At 47.7% G+C, this 18,795-nt stretch overlaps 1 protein-coding gene across 1 annotated transcript; it reads right to left on the reverse strand.

Annotated features, from left to right (window-relative positions):
- Positions 1-407: 407 nt before the first annotated feature.
- On the reverse strand, positions 408-18,795 carry LOC135085771 (importin subunit alpha-1-like). The gene is made up of 12 exons (XM_063980573.1): positions 18,617-18,795; positions 16,144-16,294; positions 15,089-15,236; positions 14,377-14,458; positions 13,396-13,613; positions 9,127-9,218; positions 8,111-8,289; positions 5,198-5,309; positions 4,282-4,363; positions 3,484-3,655; positions 2,426-2,527; positions 408-1,516 (listed from the first exon to the last, which is right to left on the reverse strand). The coding sequence occupies exons 1-12, from the start codon at positions 18,680-18,682 to the stop codon at positions 1,385-1,387; spliced, it is 1,536 nt and encodes a 511-aa protein (XP_063836643.1). The 5' UTR covers positions 18,683-18,795; the 3' UTR covers positions 408-1,384.

Here is an 18,795-nt window from a genome sequence, read left to right on the forward strand (position 1 = left end):
GGAGAAGCTGAAGGACCAAACTAAGGCTTAAAATTTAGATTAGCATACAAAACTCCTTTAGAAATAAGTTTTTTTTAATAAATTCTGGTAAAACACATTTCTATTTGCAATTGATTTGATCCCATCATTAGTATTAATTGATATTACATTCACAATATTACCGGAGCTACTTGAAATTCAATAAAACATTGAAAAAAGTGTTGTATTTTGTATTGCTTTTTGTATATGCTAGATTTATTTTCAGAAATTATCTAAAATTTAGATTACGATTCTAAATAATCTATTCTGCATTCAGATTTAAATTGATACTACCAATTTCAATATTGTATAGAATTTTGAAAGTTCAACAGTTTCAGAAAAAACTATTAATTTTCGGACACTTCAATTTAAATAAATAAAACATAAAATAAGTGAAAATCTTTAATTGATATAAAAATAAAACTTACATACTAACATTATCACATATCAGTCTGTTATTTTGTGTTTTTGTACCTCAATAAAACAGCTTTTTACAAAATGATAATAAGCAAGAAATACTTCATCTGTTTTAACCTGAGTTTTTAAATTAAAAATACTTGGAATGTTTTTAGATAACTTTTAACTGTAGGTTAAGTTACAATACATTTATCAGTTTTTGCAAAATATGGAAAAATTACAAAGATACTTCACCCTGAATGTTAACTAAAGATTATATCTATGAAGGCACTTATGAAAACATTATACTAAACCTAAATGTACTACTTATTAGATCATTATTACTAATATCAGAAGAATAGAGCCAAAGAATTCAGTATTTTGGAACGAATTTGAACACTATACATAGTTGAACTTCGTAATACTGTATGTACAGTCAAATGAATCTAGAAAATGATGAGTTAACCCAATTGATTTTGATCTACAAATCTATAATACAGGGTTAAAATTGTTATTTTGGTGCAAGTCATCTGTACTGTACCACAAAATAGACATAGATCGTTTCATCCACGAAGACGCGCCCCACTATTCTTCCGCTAATGTTTGAGTGTTATCGGTACACGCTAAATCATCCATGAGTGCACACGCACACTACAATAATGCCGCTCGGATTGCTCGGATCAAACTCCCCGCACCCCGCGCGACCGAGACCAAATATTGGTGGGGCGCGTGTTCATGGATGAAACGATCTATTATACTGTACTACAATAAGCATTATTATACTTGGACTAATTAAAGCCCGGTCTGTGAGCACGTAGAATTTTGTCCAATGACCCCAAGCTACTGTGCGACGGGCGCCCGCAGTGAGTGTGCGAGCGCGACAGCAACAATTACGCGCGAGCGATAAGGATGGGTAGCTTGGGGTCATTGGACAAAATTCTACGTGCTCGCAGACCAGACTATAGTTATTTTAGAAGTTAAAATTAGGGTTGGGTTCGTTAGTCCCGAACTGATACTCGTCCGCCGTCTTGGCAGGTTGGGCAGAGACATCCTCTTGCTCTGCGAAGTATGTGTCTAGAATGTGCACCACCTTTTTGTAGACCTGTGAAGACAATGTTTAAGTTCATCCAGTGGTGGAGCGTGCCTAACGCCCGTATTCACAAACGATGCTTGCTTAAGTGAAGCAGCAAATCGTTGAATAGAGCTTTGTGATTGGTTCGTGTCACCCTGTGCGTCCACGCGCACTGTGAGACCTCAAAGTAATGTTTGTGAATACGGGCGTAAGATGAGCCCTGTATCAACATTTATTAGGGACCTTTTTCATCTAAAAAGGTGATACCAAACATTTTTTTTATTAGCTACCCCATCCGTCAGTTTTGCATACTATATGCCCAGCCCATTGCCACTTCAGCTTGCTAATCCGTCGGGCTATGTCAGCGACTTATTTTATGGAACCTACTCTGTAGTAGGCCCAAAGGGCAGCAAGGTTCTGGAGTGGAGGCCACGTATCGGAAAGCGCAACATAGGACGTCCACCCACAAGATGGACCGACGAACTCAAAGGTAGCAGGAAGGCGCTGGATGCAGGCCGCTACCAACTGGTCAATATGGAAATCATTGGGGGAGGCCTATGTTCAGCAGTGGACGTCCTGTGATTTTTTATCCCCAACGGGGAAGCTCTTGGTCTGTATCTCACCTGATGGTAAGTGATGATCAGGCCGAAGGTGGAAGCGAGCTTCACCCGGAATCCTCAACCACAGAGGAACTGGCTATCTTACCTCTAACTGCCGGGACACAACAATGCTGTTAACATTGTTGTTATGGCGACAGACTTGGTAAGATGGTGGTAGCTAGGCAGGCGGACTTAGAACAAGCCCTACCATCAACCAAACCGAACAGACAAATCTGCCCCCACTGGGAATCGAACCCGGGACTTCTGTATCTGAAGCTGGTGGTGTAACCACTAGACTACAGAGGCGGTTAAATGATGATGAAGAGTGATTCCAACTAACCTGTTCATTTTCATGTTGCTGCAAGGTCTCAATCTGGTCCAGAGCACCGATCTCCTCCAGTTTCAAACACAGAGGCTCTACTTGACCGTACTTTACTGCCGCCTGTAACAAAGAATTATTTATAGTCACACTCATTGCGGGCGCCCGTCGCACAGTCGCGACAGAAATATAATTACGCGCGAGCGATAAGGATGGGTAGCTTGGGTTCATTGGACAAAATTCTACGTGCTCACAGACCGGGCTTTAGTAATCATCATCATTATCCTACTAATTTTATAAATGCGAAAGTTTGGATGTCAGGATGTTTGTTACTCTTTCACGCAAAAACTACTGAACGGATTTTGTTGAAACTTCACAGTATTATTGTTTATAACCCAGAATAACATATAGGCTATAATTTATGACGATCTGTGACAAACGAAATTACACGCGGGTGAAGCCGCAGGCAAAAGCTAGTCAGGTCATTTATTGTCTCCAGTCTCCAGTTTAGTCCAGGAAAATGGAGCGGATTTGGTTTTTACAGTTTATTGTCGGTGGGAGCCTCTCAGGCATCACCAGCCTACCTGTTATTGGCACTACTGGGCTACCTGCTGTATTTGTTGGTAGCCTCTCAGGCACCACAAGCTCAGGCACAAGTTTGACTATTGTTGTTATTTTTTTTTATGTGACAGGAGGCAAACGAGCAGACGGATCTCCTGATGGTAAGTGATTACCGTCGCCCATAGACACCCGCAGACCCAGGGGCGTTACAGGTGCGTTGCCGGCCTTTAAGGTAAAGATACGCTCTCCTCTTGAAAGCTTGCAGGTCGTATCCGTCCGGAAACACCGCAGACGACAGTCCAGTCCACCAATGTTTGCTGGGGGAAGCCTCTTAGGCACAGATTACTTACTGTCGGTGGGATCCTTTCAGGCACAGATTACTGTCCCAGGCACTACGAGGCTACCTGTTATTGTTGTTGGAAGCCTCTCAGGCACCACAACCCTGCCTGTTAATCGATGGGAGCCTGTTAGGCACATTTTATTGTAGGTGGAAGCCTGTCAGGCACCATAGGACCTACCTGCAGCAGGTTCGTCAGTCCATCGAGCACAACCGTCACCGCGCGGTGGTCGGGCGACGCCAGAAGCGCGCAGTAGGGCTCCAAAACACCGGCCGATAGTAACGCGTCCAGTTGCCCTGCACTACCGCCAAGGCAGAGGTTGGTTATGGCCCATGCTGCCTCTTTCTGGCACCTGGAATTAGAATAGGACAGCTTTATTCAGGGTTTAACGTTTTAGGCACATTCGACAGCACATACTATTCATTTTTATTTGCAAACTAGCCTGTAGCCTTATTACAGGTAAGGTTTTCAGCGGGGAGCACCGAGGTGCACAGCAGAATACACATTCTTGCTGCAATATCATCTAAACGTGTAAATATCATCTTACTAAAGTGGGGTCATTGTACGAAATTATATCTGCTCGGCGACCGGACTTTACTACAACCAGACCTGTCATCGAAAACAAAATACGCGAGTTTAATCCACAAGGGATTCAGGAGCGCTATAGAAAGAAGAAAAAATACTTCTTGTAGACACCTACTTCTTGTAAAGCCCGGTCCGTGAACACGTAGAATTTTGTCCAATGACCCCAAGCTACCCATCTTTATTGCTCGCGCGTAATTATGTTGCTGTCGCGCTCGCACACTCACTGCGGGCGCGCGTCGCACAGTCGCGACAGCAATATAATTACGCGCGAGCGATAAGGATGGGTAGCTTGGGGTCATTGGACAAAATTCTACGTGCTCCCGGACCAGGCTTTAGTATATTATAATTAATATGTTGTGGTACTAAGCTTAGATTATATGATAGGGTTCTTACTTGATATCTTCGGAAGCCAATACATGCAGAAGTCGTGGTATGATCCCTTTGTCGATCGCTCGCTGAATCTGTTCACTTGTGCCTGAAAAAAATTGTGTAATTAACTACTGGACTTATGGGAATTTAGAAATGTAACTTCGCCATAGACAAAACATCCTTTCGATCGGCATACTCAACTTGCTGCTTCACTGAGCGATGTAGTTACGTAGAAAATAAAAGTTGAGCAAAGCTATACTTATCAGAATTCTGTCTTAAATGTAACTATAAATGGATTTTTGAACATTTAGACACAATCCGATTTTAATATATTTACTTCCATAATTCATTAATAACTCAAAGGCCTCAAGTTTTACTATTCCATTACTCCATAGTTTTTAAAACTCTAGAAACATTGCTAAAAGTTGTATCTAGCGGCGCAATTACACACACATAGAAGTATATGCGACACACGGCGAAACGGGCTTAGTGTGAGTTTACAATTACATCAAACTTTTTCACTAGTGACTGCGTAAAAAAGTGACATTAATGTATGACGGATTGTACAGCGCCCCTAGCGGAAACTTTTAATACATTTATTTAGCGCGCTCGCTAGTGACAACGTTTGATATAAACTCGCACTAAGACTAGGCGCAGACCACCGATTTTTAGTTGGCCGATAGTTGTGCCCGATTTTAATTTGTATGAAGAATCGGCCAAATCGAATCGGCGTAGTGTGCGCACTCCCATACATGCCCATACTGATCAACTGCCCGACTAAACTATCGGCCGACGAAAAATCAACGGTGTGCGCCTACTCTAAATGTCTCCAGCGCACATTTAGCCCTATATGAAAATTGTGGAAATGATTGGGGGAGACCTATATTCAGCAGTGGACGTCCTATGGTTGATATGACGATGATCATGAAGTGTATCTCACCAGCCAGGATGTTGGAAGCGGCCCAGGCTGCCTCCTTCATGAGCGAGGGTTTCCCGCAGCGGAGTAGAGTCAGGATGTGGTCCAAACAGCCCGCGTCGAGGCAGCGGTCCGTCTGGTGGAAGAAGGTTACACTGAGCGAAACTCTGACAAGACTACAGTAATATTTATTAAAATACTCATAAATAGACAAAAACGACACGAAAAAATACAAAAGGGTTTTTGTAAATACAGTTAGGAATAAATATTAGTAACTCGCCCCGCCAGTGACTCGCACCGAAAGTGCCTCGCTAGTGACTCGCCCCGCCTCACCCCGCCGGCGACTTGCCTCGCTAGTGACTCGCCCCGCCTCACCCCGCCGGCGACTTGCCTCGCTAGTGACTCGCCCCGCCTCACCCCGCCGGCGACTTGCCTCGCTAGTGACTCGCCCCGCCTCACCCCGCCGGCGACTTGCCTCGCTAGTGACTCGCCCCGCCTCACCCCGCCGGCGACTTGCCTCGCTAGTGACTCGCCCCGCCTCACCCCGCCGGCGACTTGCCTCGCTAGTGACTCGCCCCGCCTCACCCCGCCGGCGACTTGCCTCGCTAGTGACTCGCCCCGCCTCACCCCGCCGGCGACTTGCCTCGCTAGTGACTCGCCCCGCCTCACCCCGCCGGCGACTTGCCTCGCTAGTGACTCGCCCCGCCTCACCCCGCCGGCGACTTGCCTCGCTAGTGACTCGCCCCGCCTCACCCCGCCGGCGACTTGCCTCGCTAGTGACTCGCCCCGCCTCACCCCGCCGGCGACTTGCCTCGCTAGTGACTCGCCCCGCCTCACCCCGCCGGCGACTTGCCTCGCTAGTGACTCGCCCCGCCTCACCCCGCCGGCGACTTGCCTCGCTAGTGACTCGCCCCGCCTCACCCCGCCGGCGACTTGCCTCGCTAGTGACTCGCCCCGCCTCACCCCGCCGGCGACTTGCCTCGCTAGTGACTCGCCCCGCCTCACCCCGCCGGCGACTTGCCTCGCTAGTGACTCGCCCCGCCTCACCCCGCCGGCGACTTGCCTCGCTAGTGACTCGCCCCGCCTCACCCCGCCGGCGACTTGCCTCGCTAGTGACTCGCCCCGCCTCACCCCGCCGGCGACTTGCCTCGCTAGTGACTCGCCCCGCCTCGCCCCGCCGGCGACTTGCCTCGCTAGTGACTCGCCCCGCCTTCGTCTTGCTTTCTTCCCGCTAGCGACTCCAGTGACTCGCCCCACCGGCGACTCGTCCAACCAGCGACTCGCCCCGCTTCGCCATGCTAGTGACTCGCCCCAGTGACTTGACTCGCCCCGCTAGCGACTCGCCCCAGTGACTCGCTCCACCCTGTCTCGCCTGTAGTGACTCCCCTATAGTGTCTCTAAATAAATAAATAAAATAAAAACTAAATTCACCTGTCGGTCGGAGCCAGTGAGCATGTTCCCCGCGGCTCTGAGGGCCGGCGTGCGGACGGCCGGGCTCGCGTGTTGAAGAAGCGAGGTCAGGCGGTGCAGAAGCGAAGGTGTGGCTTGCACTGCTTCTATGCGCTCGTTGGGGCCGTCGGGGAAGGACTTGACATTGTACTAATGACCCCAGTGACTCGCCCCGCTATTGACCCAAATGGCTCGGCCCCACTAGTGACCCCAGTGACTCGCCCCATTAGTGACCCCAGTGACTCATCCCACTAGTCTCGACCCGACACCTAGTGATTTGACTCGCCCCGAAACTGATTAGCGTCGTCTCTTAATTACTTGACTCGCCCCGCTGGTTACTATGCTTCTAGTGACTTGACTCGCCCCGTTAGTGACTCGCCTCGCCTCCTAGTGACTTGACTCGTCCCGTTAGTGACTCGCCTCGCCTCCCAATGACTTGACTCACCCTGTTAGTGACTCGCCTCATCCCGTTAGTGACTCGCCTCGCCTCCCAGTGACTTGACTCACCCTGTTAGTGACTCGCCTCGTCCCATTAGTGACTCGCCTCGCCTCCTAGTGACTTGACTCACCCCGCTAATGACTCGCCTCGTCTCCTAGTGACTTGACTCGCCCCGCCACCTAGTGACTTGACTCGCCCCGAAAGTACCTAATTAGCATCGTCTTCTAGTGACTTGACTCACCCCTTTGGTGACTCACCTTGCCTCCCAGTGACTTGACTCGCCCCGCTAGTGACTCGCCTCGCCTTCCAGTGACTTGACTCGCCCCGCTAGTGACTCGCCTCGCCTTCCAGTGACTTGACTCGCCCCGCTAGTGACTCACTTCGCCTCCCAGTGACTTGAATTTCCCCGTTAGTGACTCGCCTCGCCTCCTAGTAGTCCTAGTGACTCTACTATAGTCTGGTCCTTTGACCTGGTAATTTTGACCAATGACCCCAAGCTATCCATCCTTATCGCTCGCGCGTAATTATGTTGCTGTCGCGCTCGCACACTCACTGCGGGCGCCCGTCGCACAGTCGCGACAGCAGTGGATAGCTTGGGTTCATTGGACAAAATTCTACGTGCTCACAGACCGGGCTTTAGCAACCGCAAGTGACTCGCCCCGCTAGACTATAATACTGTTCCATTCACCTGTCGGTCGGAGCCAGTGAGCATGTTCCCCGCGGCTCTGAGGGCCGGTGTCCTGACGGCCGCTCCGCTAGTGACTCCCCTATAGTGTCTCGCCTGTAGTGACTCGCCTAGTGTCTCGCCTATAGTGACTCCCCTATAGTGTCTCTAAATCGTTCGTCCGCTCGTTTCAGCCAAATGACGTCCACTGCTGGACAAAGGCCTCCTCCAAGGTTTTCCACAATGCACGGTCCTGCGCTGCCCGCATCCAGGCTCTTCTTTTCTTCAGGTCACCCAAAGGGCGATGGAGCGGGCCATGCTCGGAGTTTCCCTGCGTGAAAGAATCAGTCTCTAAATAAATAAATAAAATAAAAACTAAGTTCACCTGTCGGTCGGAGCCAGTGAGCATGTTCCCCGCGGCTCTCAGGGCCGGCGTGCGGACGGCCGGGCTCGCGTGTTGTAGCAATGAGATCAGGCGGTGCAGAAGCGAAGGTGTGGCTTGCACTGCTTCTATGCGCTCGTTGGGACCGTCGGTTAGGTAGGAGAGCGCCCAGCAAGCGTCCGCTGTGACGAAACATGATTGGTTGATTACAAAAATACTTTACAGTTCTCGTTGTAGACAATCAATATCAAAAATTACAAAATAAATGGCCTAATTCACGTATTTTGACAGTCAACTTCAGTCAAGATCTCGCTGACGTTATTAAAAAACAGTTCTAAATCCGTTTTCATAAGGGTCATTTTCAATAGAACGATTACTCGATAGGATCGCATTCAGCGATTTGTTGTCGTTGAAGTTTTGTTACGTGAATAAGGCTACAGGACAGGAAAGAGAAACAGATTTTTGGCTTGAGCATGCTCATCTTAGTATGAACGTCAAGTCGTTCAAGTATAGACTTTCATATTAAACTAGCTTTCCGCCCGCGGCATCGCCGCGTGGAATTTCGTTTGTTAAATTTTCCTGAATTTTCTTTGCTATAAACGTCACGGAGTCTCGGCCTTTCCAACGAATGCAAAACCGTGGAAATCGGTTCGTGCGTTCTGGAGTTATAGCGTCAGGAAGGAAAACCCGACTTATTTTTATATAGTAGATTACTACTGAAGTAGAAAATGAGCACGGCCGGCAGAACAGGGTCTGTGTGTTACATAAATTTTGCTTATGTGACAATGCGTGCTTGTGCACACAATGAGATCCAAATGACGTCCACTGCTGGACAAAGGCCTCCCCCAAAGTATTTCCACAACGACCGATCGTGCGCTACCCGCATCCAGGTACTTCCCGCGACCTTCACCAGTCGTCAGTCCACCTAGTAGGAGTCCTGCCCACACTACGTCTTCCAGCCCATTCAAGTAGTTTTCTCCCTTTTCTTATACACAATGAAATAAAGAAAATTATCTCACCCAACACGTCCTGATCGGAAATCTCCAATAACTCTGATATGTACGGCAGTGCCGGCGCCACCAAATCGAACTTCACCATTGGGTTTTTGTTTCTGCAACAAAATATTATCTTTAAATCTTGGCACAAAACAACTAAAACTTTAGAGGTCAATGTTTAATTACAGTAGAACGCCGATTATCCGAATAAATTGGGACCGGGGTCGATTCGGATAATCGAAAATTCGGATAATCGGACATAGACTGGTAATAAAGAAAAGCGTGTTAAAAACGAACTTTCACACATAGAATAAACTGTGTTTACAGTTCTACGGTTGAAATATATCTGGAATTCAGCGAGTTAAATTTGTTACAACAAATCAAAACAAAAATGACTGTTTTGATTTTTTATACTACGCTTAGGACCAATTCGGTTAATCAGCATTCGGATAATCGGCGTTCTACTGTAATTTAGGTTTAAGCTACATGTATTAAAATATAGCTGTACCTACGTTTCTTTAATAAAGATAAATAATATACTTGACTACTAAAACTTGACTCGCTAGGTTACGTAGTGACTTAACTCGCTACGATGCCCAGTGACTTGACTTACTACAGTGCCCAGTGACTTGACTCGCCACGAGTCCAGTGACTTGCACTTGACTCGCCACGGGCTGAGTGACTTGACTCGCCACGGGCCCAGTGACTTGACTCGCCACGGGCCCAGTGACTTGACTCGCCACGGGCCCAGTGACTTGACTCGCCACGGGCCCAGTGACTGGACTTGCCACGAGCCCAGTGACTTGACTCGCCACGGCGCCCAGTGACTTCGACTCGCCCCGCTAGTGACTCACCCCGCCACCTAGTGACTAACCTCACCCCCTAGTGACTCGTCTCACCTCCTAGTGACTAGACTCGCCCGCTAATGACTCCCCTCGCCTCCCAGTGACCCCCCTGGCCCCCTAGTGACCTACCTCGCCCCCTAGTGACCTACCTCGCCCCCTAGTGACCTACCTCGCCCCCTAGTGACCTACCTCGCCCCCTAGTGACCTACCTCGCCCCCTAGTGACCTCTCTCACCTGCAGAGGTTGCTAAAGGTCCACACAGCGGTCCGGATCTGGACGCATACGCTGCTGGTGATGCCACGAGCTAATGACGAGCCTGTAGTGACTCCCATATAGTGCCTCACCTGCAGTGACTCCCCTATAGTGTCTCACCTGTAGTGACTCCCCTATAGTGCCTCGCCTGTAGTGACTCCCCTATAGTGCCTCGCCTGCAGTGACTCCCCTATAGTGCCTCGCCTGCAGTGACTCCCCTATAGTGTCTCGCCTGTAGTGACTCCCCTATAGTGTCTCGCCTGTAGTGACTCCCCTATAGTGCCTCGCCTGCAGTGACTCCCCTATAGTGCCTCGCCTGTAGTGACTCCCCTATAGTGCCTCGCCTGTAGTGACTCCCCGATAGTGCCTCGCCTGTAGTGACTTCCCTATAGTGCCTCGCCTGCAGTGACTCCCCTATAGTGCCTCGCCTGCAGTGACTCCCCTATAGTGCCTCGCCTGCAGTGACTCCCCTATAGTGCCTCGCCTGTAGTGACTCCCCTATAGTGCCTCGCCTGCAGTGACTCCCCTATAGTGCCTCGCCTGTAGTGACTCCCCTATAGTGCCTCGCCTGTAGTGACTCCCCTATAGTGCCTCGCCTGCAGTGACTCCCCTATAGTGCCTCGCCTGTAGTGACTCCCTTACAGTATCGCCTGTAGTGACTCCCCTATAGTGCCTCGCCTGCAGTGACTCCCCTATAGTGCCTCGCCTGTAGTGACTCCCCTATAGTGCCTCGCCTGCAGTGACTCCCCTATAGTGCCTCGCCTGTAGTGACTCCCTTACAGTATCGCCTGTAGTGACTCCCCTATAGTGCCTCGCCTGCAGTGACTCCCCTATAGTGCCTCGCCTGTAGTGACTCCCCTATAGTGCCTCTTGTCTAGCGCCTCTCGTCTCACCTGCAGAGGTTGCTAAAGGTCCACACAGCGGTCCGAATCTGCGATGTTGCCGAGCGCATACGCTGCTGGTGACTCGCCTCCTCGTGACTAGCCTCGCCTCCTAGTGGATTGACTCGTCCCGCTAGTGACGAACCTCTTAGTGACTTGACTCCCTAGTACCTCTAGTGACTCCTCTATAGTGACTCTCCTCGCCTCCTAGAGACCTGTCTCACCTGCAGAGGTTGCTAAAGGTCCACACGGCGGTCCGAATCTGTGATGTTTCCGAGCGCATACGTTGCTGGTGACGCCACAAGCTAGTGTCTTGCCTGTAGTGACTCCCATACAGTGTCTCGCCTCCTAGTGACCTGTCTCACCTGCAGAGGTTGCTGAAGGTCCACACAGCGGTCCGAATCTGTGATGTTTCCGAGCGCATACGTTGCTGGTGACGCCACAAGCTAGTGTCTTGCCTGCAGTGACTCCCCTATAGTGCCTCCCCTGTAGTGTCTCCCCTATAGTGCCTCGCCTCCTAGTGACCTCTCTCACCTGCAGAGGTTGCTAAAGGTCCACACAGCGGTCCGAATCTGGGCAGGCGCGGCGCAGTGCCTGTAGTGACCCCCCTATAGTGCTTCGCCCCTAGCGACTCTAGTGACTCCTCTATAGTGACTCGCCTTGCCTCTTAGTGACCCTTCTCGCCTCCTAGCGACCCGCCTCACCTCCTAGAGACCTCTCTCACCTGCAGAGGTTGCTAAAGATCCACACAGCGGTCCGGATCTGGGCGCATACGCTGCTGGTGACGCCACGAGCTAGTGACGAGCCTCTAGTGACTCCCCTATAGTGTCTCGCTTCTAGAACTCGCCTCCTAGTGACCTGTCTCACCTGCAGAGGTTGCTAAAGGTCCACACGGCGGTCCGGATCTGGGCAGGCGCGGCGCTCGGCGAGAGCAGCGGCAGCAGGCTCGCCAGGGCTCCGCACTCAAGCACGCGGTCGCGCGGCCCGGCGCCATCGCCCGCGACCTTTCCGAGCGCATACGCTGCTGGTGACTCGCCTCCTAGTGACTAGTCTCACCCCCTAGTGACATGACTCACCCCGTTAGTGACTGGCCTCGCCTCCTAGTGACATGACTCACCCCGTTAGTGACTGGCCTCGCCTCCTAGTGACTAGCCTCACCCCCTAGTGACTTGATTAGCCCCGCTAGTGACTCACTTCGCCTCCTAGTGACTAGCCTCACCTCCTAGTGACACGAACCTCTTATTGACTTGACTCTCTAGTGACTCCTCCATAGTGACTCGCCTCGCCTCTTAGTGACTCTAGTGACTCGCCTCTGGAACTCGCCTCCTAGTGACTCGCCTCCCAGTGACTTGACTCGCCTCCTAGAGACCTGTCTCACCTGCAGAGGTTGCTAAAGGTCCACACAGCGGTCCCGATCTGGACGCATACGCTGCTGGTGACGCCACGAGCTAGTGCCTCGCCTGTAGTGCCTCGCCTGTAGTGACTCCCCTATAGTGCCTCTTGTCTAGCGCCTCTCGTCTCACCTGCAGAGGTTGCTAAAGGTCCACACAGCGGTCCGAATCTGCGATGTTGCCGAGCGCATACGCTGCTGGTGACGCCACAAGCTAGTGACTCGCCTCTAGAACTCGCCTCCTAGTGACGAGCCTCACCTCCTGGTAACTCGCCTCACCTCCTAGTGACTCTCCTCACCCCGTTAGTGACCCGCCTCACCTCCTAGTGACTCTCCTCGCCTCGTAGTGACTCTCCTCACCCCGTTAGTGACTCTCCTCGCCTCCTAGTGACCCGCCTCGCCTCCTAGTGACCTCTCTCACCTGCAAAGGTTGCTAAAGGTCCACACAGCGGTCCGAATCTGGGCGAATACGCTGCTGGTGACGCCACGAGCTAGTGACGAGCTTGTAGTGACTCCCCTATAGTGTCTCGCCTATAGTGACTTCCCTATAGTGTCTCCTCTCTCACCTGCAGAGGTTGCTGAAGGTCCACACAGCGGTCCGGATCTGCGATGTTGCCGAGCGCATACGCTGCTGGTGACTCGCCTCCTAGTGACTCGCATTGCCTCCTAGTGACTAGCCTCTCTTCCTAGTGGATTGACTCATCCCGCTAATGACTCACCTGAACTCCTAGTGACTCGCCTTGCCTCCTAGTGACTCGCCTTGCCTCCTAGTGACTCGCCTTGCCTCCTAGTGACTCGCCTTGCCTCCTAGTGACTCGCCTTGCCTCCTAGTGACTCGCCTTGCCTCCTAGTGACTCCCCTCGCCTCCTAGTGACTCTCCTCGCCTCCCAGTGACTTGACTCGACCCGCTAGTGACCTCTCTCACCTGCAGAGGTTGCTAAAGGTCCACACGGCGGTCCGTATCTGGGCGGGCGCGGCGCTCGGCGAGAGCAGCGGCAGCAGGCTCGCCAGGGCTCCGCATTCCAACACGCGGTCCCGCGGCCCGGCGCCGTCGCCTGCGATGTTGCCGAGCGCCCACGCGCTTTGCTCGCCGACGACGCCGCCGAGGGATAGTAGATTTACCAGTTTGGGGATCGCGCCGGCCTGTCAACAAGGTTATTTTTGCTTTTATTAGGGTGTCCGTCCGTGGAAGACCAGTAGCCTTATTCACGTAACAAAACTTCAACGACAACAAATCGCCGAGTTGCGATCCTATTGAGTAATATTTCTATCGAAATGACCCTTATGAATACGAATTTAGAACTGTTTTTCAAAAGAACGACTTCTAAACGTCAACGATATTTTGACGGTGTCATTACGTGAATTAGGCCACAGCCCTTGACAATGCCCCTTGCGTACGAGCATATCGTCATTGAAATTCTAACAGTGCGTAAGTCACTTTTTTACGGTTTTTAACATTTTGATGCCATTGTATGAAGAAAGTTAAAAAAAAAACGCGCGTTTTTTCTGACCAATCTCATGTAAAATTCACATTTTTTACTTGCGCACTTTTCGAATTTCACTGACGACATCAAAATAATTGCTTAGCACCTGTTGGAACAATGCAACCTACTTATTTTGATATTGTCCTGCAACTTCTTAACATGTTGATGATGCACAAAACTACCTAATGTGTGTATGAATATTGTTTCAAGAATTCTATTGTGTAGTGGGCCACAATTTCAGTTACCCATTCCCGGTCATGAGGTATCGTTCTATCGCGAATAATTAATTTGAAAGGGTAGTAGGAACTGAGGCTCACTGACGAAACTGTAAGTAAAAAAATTTGAGATACAATTTCGAAAGTTAAAAACCTCAATGACCGAGTAAACAGTGACTTTCACAGACTAAATTAAGCTGTACTTACATCTATAACAGCCAAAGTGTGTTCGTGCGTTCCAGACGCAATATTGGTGATGGCCCAAGCTGCTTCAAACTGAAGGTCCGCACTGGAACAATATAATACTTCTTGATACATCGGAGATATTAACCCCCTTACTAATAAAAAGTTACACTGTTGTTGAACACTGTTTTAAAATGACATTTCCATACTAAACGTCACTTTAAAACACTGTTCAACGAACGTGTAAGTTTTATTAGTAAGGGGGTTAAGGATTAAACGTGGTGTGTTTATGTTTTACGTCATGCATATGTGTCATAGGTCATATTATGACGTCATTGTGTCAAACCAAATCATAGGACAAATGTCAATCATGTCATGTATTGTCTCAAATCAAGTCGAGGCGGTCAGTATTCTTTGTATGAAACTCCGTACTGCAACGCACACTTATCTGCACCGTAACGTAAACGCCTCGCCTCACGGCGAATGGCGATACTACGTTTCCAGGTTAATAAGTGTAAAAAACTCATTTATTTTTGGCAAATAGGCTTTTAAAAAGGACTTTTACACGTCCCAATATTAACCCTACCACTGCTTCGGGGCAATAAATGGGCCAGTGCTGAGAAGAAGCAGCGCAAGAAACTCAGTCACTATTGTCAGCCTCCTTTTCAATGGTTTACAGTCTTTAAAAATATACAAAAGTGTGCTACGACCTTATGGGAAAAGAATATAGGCTTACCAGTCATCGCGGTCCAAAGCATCCACCAGTGGTTTGAGTACACCAGCTTCTACCATGATGGAAATCGGCGGATTCTGTTCCCTGGACAGCATTCGGCGAGCGGCGCGGGCGGCTACCGTCTTGATAGACAGGTCTTGGGAGTGGAGCCCTGTAGATAAATAGAACTTTGATTAACAAGAGAAGTACTCAATAATAAGTAGGTACCTACAACCCGTTTGCGCTAAGTTTGAAGGTCCGTGGAATGCGCATCCCCTCCCCCAACCGCAATTATGTGTCTTATTATACGCAAATGCACATTTTTTATCAATATTAATAAATAAAAATTATTTTAAATATAGTTTGTTATAGTTACACACGCTTCCCTTCGAGTAACGTCATATCGCCAGCGGCAAACTTAAAGCGAGCGGGTAGTACAGCCAGCGTGCTATGGAAAGAGCTATATTAGGTGTTTTTTACAAGTTTACAAGATCGAATCAGAAATTAGGAAATCCGTAAACAAACTAAAGTCGCGACATAGCCCGATGGATTAGCAAGCTGAAGTACGCAGAACTGACGGCCGATGGGGCAGCAAGGTTCTGGAGTGGAGGCCGCGAAAACGCAGCGTGAGACGTCCACCCACAAGGTAGCAGGAAGGCGCTGGACACAGGCCGCGACCAACCGGTCAACATGGAAATCATTGGGGGAGGCCTATATTCAGCAGTGGACGTCCTATGGCTGAAATAATTTTTATTGTCTATTATTTTTTGTGTCAAATATTTTCTATTTGTCTGATTGGCTTTTCATATTTCTCCGTTCTGCCTTAGTTCCACCAGGCCTAGTCCTACCTCAAAATTAATATTATTAATATTTATAAAATTTTCATTCGGTCGTTCGGTTCAGCCAAATGACGTCCACTGCTGGACATAGGCCTCCCCCAAGGTTTTCCCCCAACGGTCCTGCGCTGCCCGCATCCAGGCTCTTCCCGCGACCTTTACCAGATCGTCGGTCCACCAAGTAGGAGGCCTGCCCACGCTACGTCTTCCAGCCCGAAAATTTTCATACAACAAAATATTTACCTTTAACGATTTCAGCGGGCGTCATCACCTTCTCCTCCGGCTGGACCTCTTCCCCGGCCTCCGGAGACATGGCCCGTCGCTTGAGGAGTTGCTCATCGCGAGCCTGCTTGCGGAGAGCCACGCTGAGCTCGGCTCGCTTGCGACGGAGGTCCTGATGGAGGACAAATGGCAATGCCAGATTTTGTATGGAAAGTGGCGTCTTTTTTTTTTCGCGCGGCCATCGACCAAACTTTGTTTTTTGATTACAAAATAGTGTAATAAACCAAACTTACTATGGCATGTATACCTACCTCTAAACTCAGTCTGAACTGAGTTACGAGCATTAGAAGTTTGATGATTTTCATACTACATTTGCTTTTTGTGCGCAAGTTTTGTAAGAAATTGCAACAAAATATTGCGCTATTTTTTTATTGCGCTGATTCTGCTCCATATTGATGTCTGGAGCCTTTAATGGATGATATTGTTTGTTTACACATACAATCTCACTATTTTGTTGCAATTTCTTACAAAACTGCGCGCAAAAAGAAAATCTAGTATGAAAATCATCAAAGTCAAAGTCAAAGTCAAAATTTCTTTATTTGTTTAGACTAATAAATAGTTCTTACAAATCGTCATAAAATATGCTCTTAAGGAGCCTCTACATGTCTCATAATCTTTTTACCCTACCAGCGCTTCGAGACCAACATTTGGCAAGTGCTGAGAAGAAGCGCCGCAACAAACTCAGTCACCACTGTCTGCCGGTTAATATAAATAAATAGAAATAGTAGTAGTAGGTACATTCGATTCAGGAGCAGTTCACTGAATTTACCATGCATTCTTGTATGGTGTTTCATAAGAATGGGTAGGTATACAAGATTGCGTGGTATATTAAACAAGGTAGTGACGTGCTAATATCTAGACTTACATATTAAGGTACTAGTAGAAATGACTCGCATACATAAATTTGAATAACTTGGATTGACCAGTCCCCGAAAGCAGCGCCTGTTCACAGACATGACGAGTGAACCAGCCATCGCTTCACTCGACCATATTAGAGGGAATGTAACGACCCGCCTCACTACGCCACCACCCCAGAGACATTTTAGTGAGAATGACAATGCCAAGTTATCTCTTTAAAAAAAAACTAATAATAAAGCTAAGTAACAGTCTAGATTGAGAAGCATGACACGATTACATTTGAGAAATTATTATTAGTTTATACAATATTACTTTTCATTTTAATTCTTTTTAGTGCGAGCATGAGAGGACCATAATCCTACTCCCAGGATGACTTATCATTAAGAAAATCTCGAGTTGTATAATAGGCTTTTTTAAGCATGTGATCTTTAACTATACCTTTAAATTTATTATACGGTAGCTCTTTATATTTATCAGGGACTTTGTTATAAAAATGGATACCTTGTCCCATAAAAGTGGCAAACACTTTATTAAGTCTAAAAGCGGGTATACTTCAAATGGTCAAACTTCTAATGCTCGTAACTCAGTTCAGACTGAGTTTAGAGGTATACATGCCATAGTAAGTTTGGTTTATTACACTATTTTGTAATCAAAAAACAAAGTTTGGTCGATGGCCGCGCGAAAAAAAAAAGACGCCAATTTCCGGCATTGTCTTTTTATGACAAAATCCATGATAAAAAAGCTAAAGGTCACTGGTTGACTGACTCGTTCGTTCGTTTCAGCCGAAAGATTGACTGACTCACTCATCACGAAATCTCAGACACTACAAGTGCTAGGAAACTCAAATTTTGCATGGGGGTTCATTTTAGAACGTAGGCGCTCACTAAGATGGGATTTTGCAAAATTCATCCCCTAAGGGGGAAAACGGGGTCCAGTCGCGGAAGGCCACTAGTATGTAACGCCCAGTAGTATAAATATGACACAAATTGACAAAGTGGTGATTTCTTCCAAGGAATTTTGTAACAAATGTCTGGAAAAGATGGCTTTAAAACGATAAGGGTCAGAGATTGTGCAGTCTCTTTTGGTACATGGTGTACATACAATAAAATGTTAATCCATCTTTTGCCTCATACAAAGGATTTTCTTTGAATTTAATTTAAAGATGGTACGGCCAAAGTTAGTAATCGAACCTAAGCCTAATAAGGTAATAAAATATTTATATTCATTTCAAGATCTTACCAATTTAAGTTACAGAGGGTAGCACACTATTTAAAATTAAATCAAAAATATCATTTATTTTTCCTTAGCCTTTAGGACTATCTGTTTGAGATTTTAGTTCAATTTTAAATAGATAATGGTAGCAAAGCAAGAAAAAAGTATCAGCTAGCTCATTGAAACTTTTATTTTACCATCTACAATTCGATATTTTTTTAGTAAATCATCTTGAATGCATTTTAACCAGGGGAGTTCATTTGTTTTTGTTAAATTTAACTTCACATGACTAGCAATCAAAAATTAATATTTACATTTTGAATTTCGAACGACACCTCGTGAAGGGACAAAGAAAAATACTCACATTTGTGCCTTGACCAGCATTCTTGTACGACGAAAGGCGAGAAGCGTGGGTTTTACTCTCCGACATTATTAAAACAATTACAATAAACAAATATCACAAAATTTCAACGAAAAGAAAATATCGAAAACGTGATCAATCAATGAACTTGGAACTTTTTTTGAAGAACAACGGCCGGAAAT

The sequence above is a fragment of the Ostrinia nubilalis genome, chromosome 29, assembly GCF_963855985.1.
Source record: "Ostrinia nubilalis chromosome 29, ilOstNubi1.1, whole genome shotgun sequence".
NCBI lineage: Eukaryota > Metazoa > Arthropoda > Insecta > Lepidoptera > Crambidae > Ostrinia > Ostrinia nubilalis.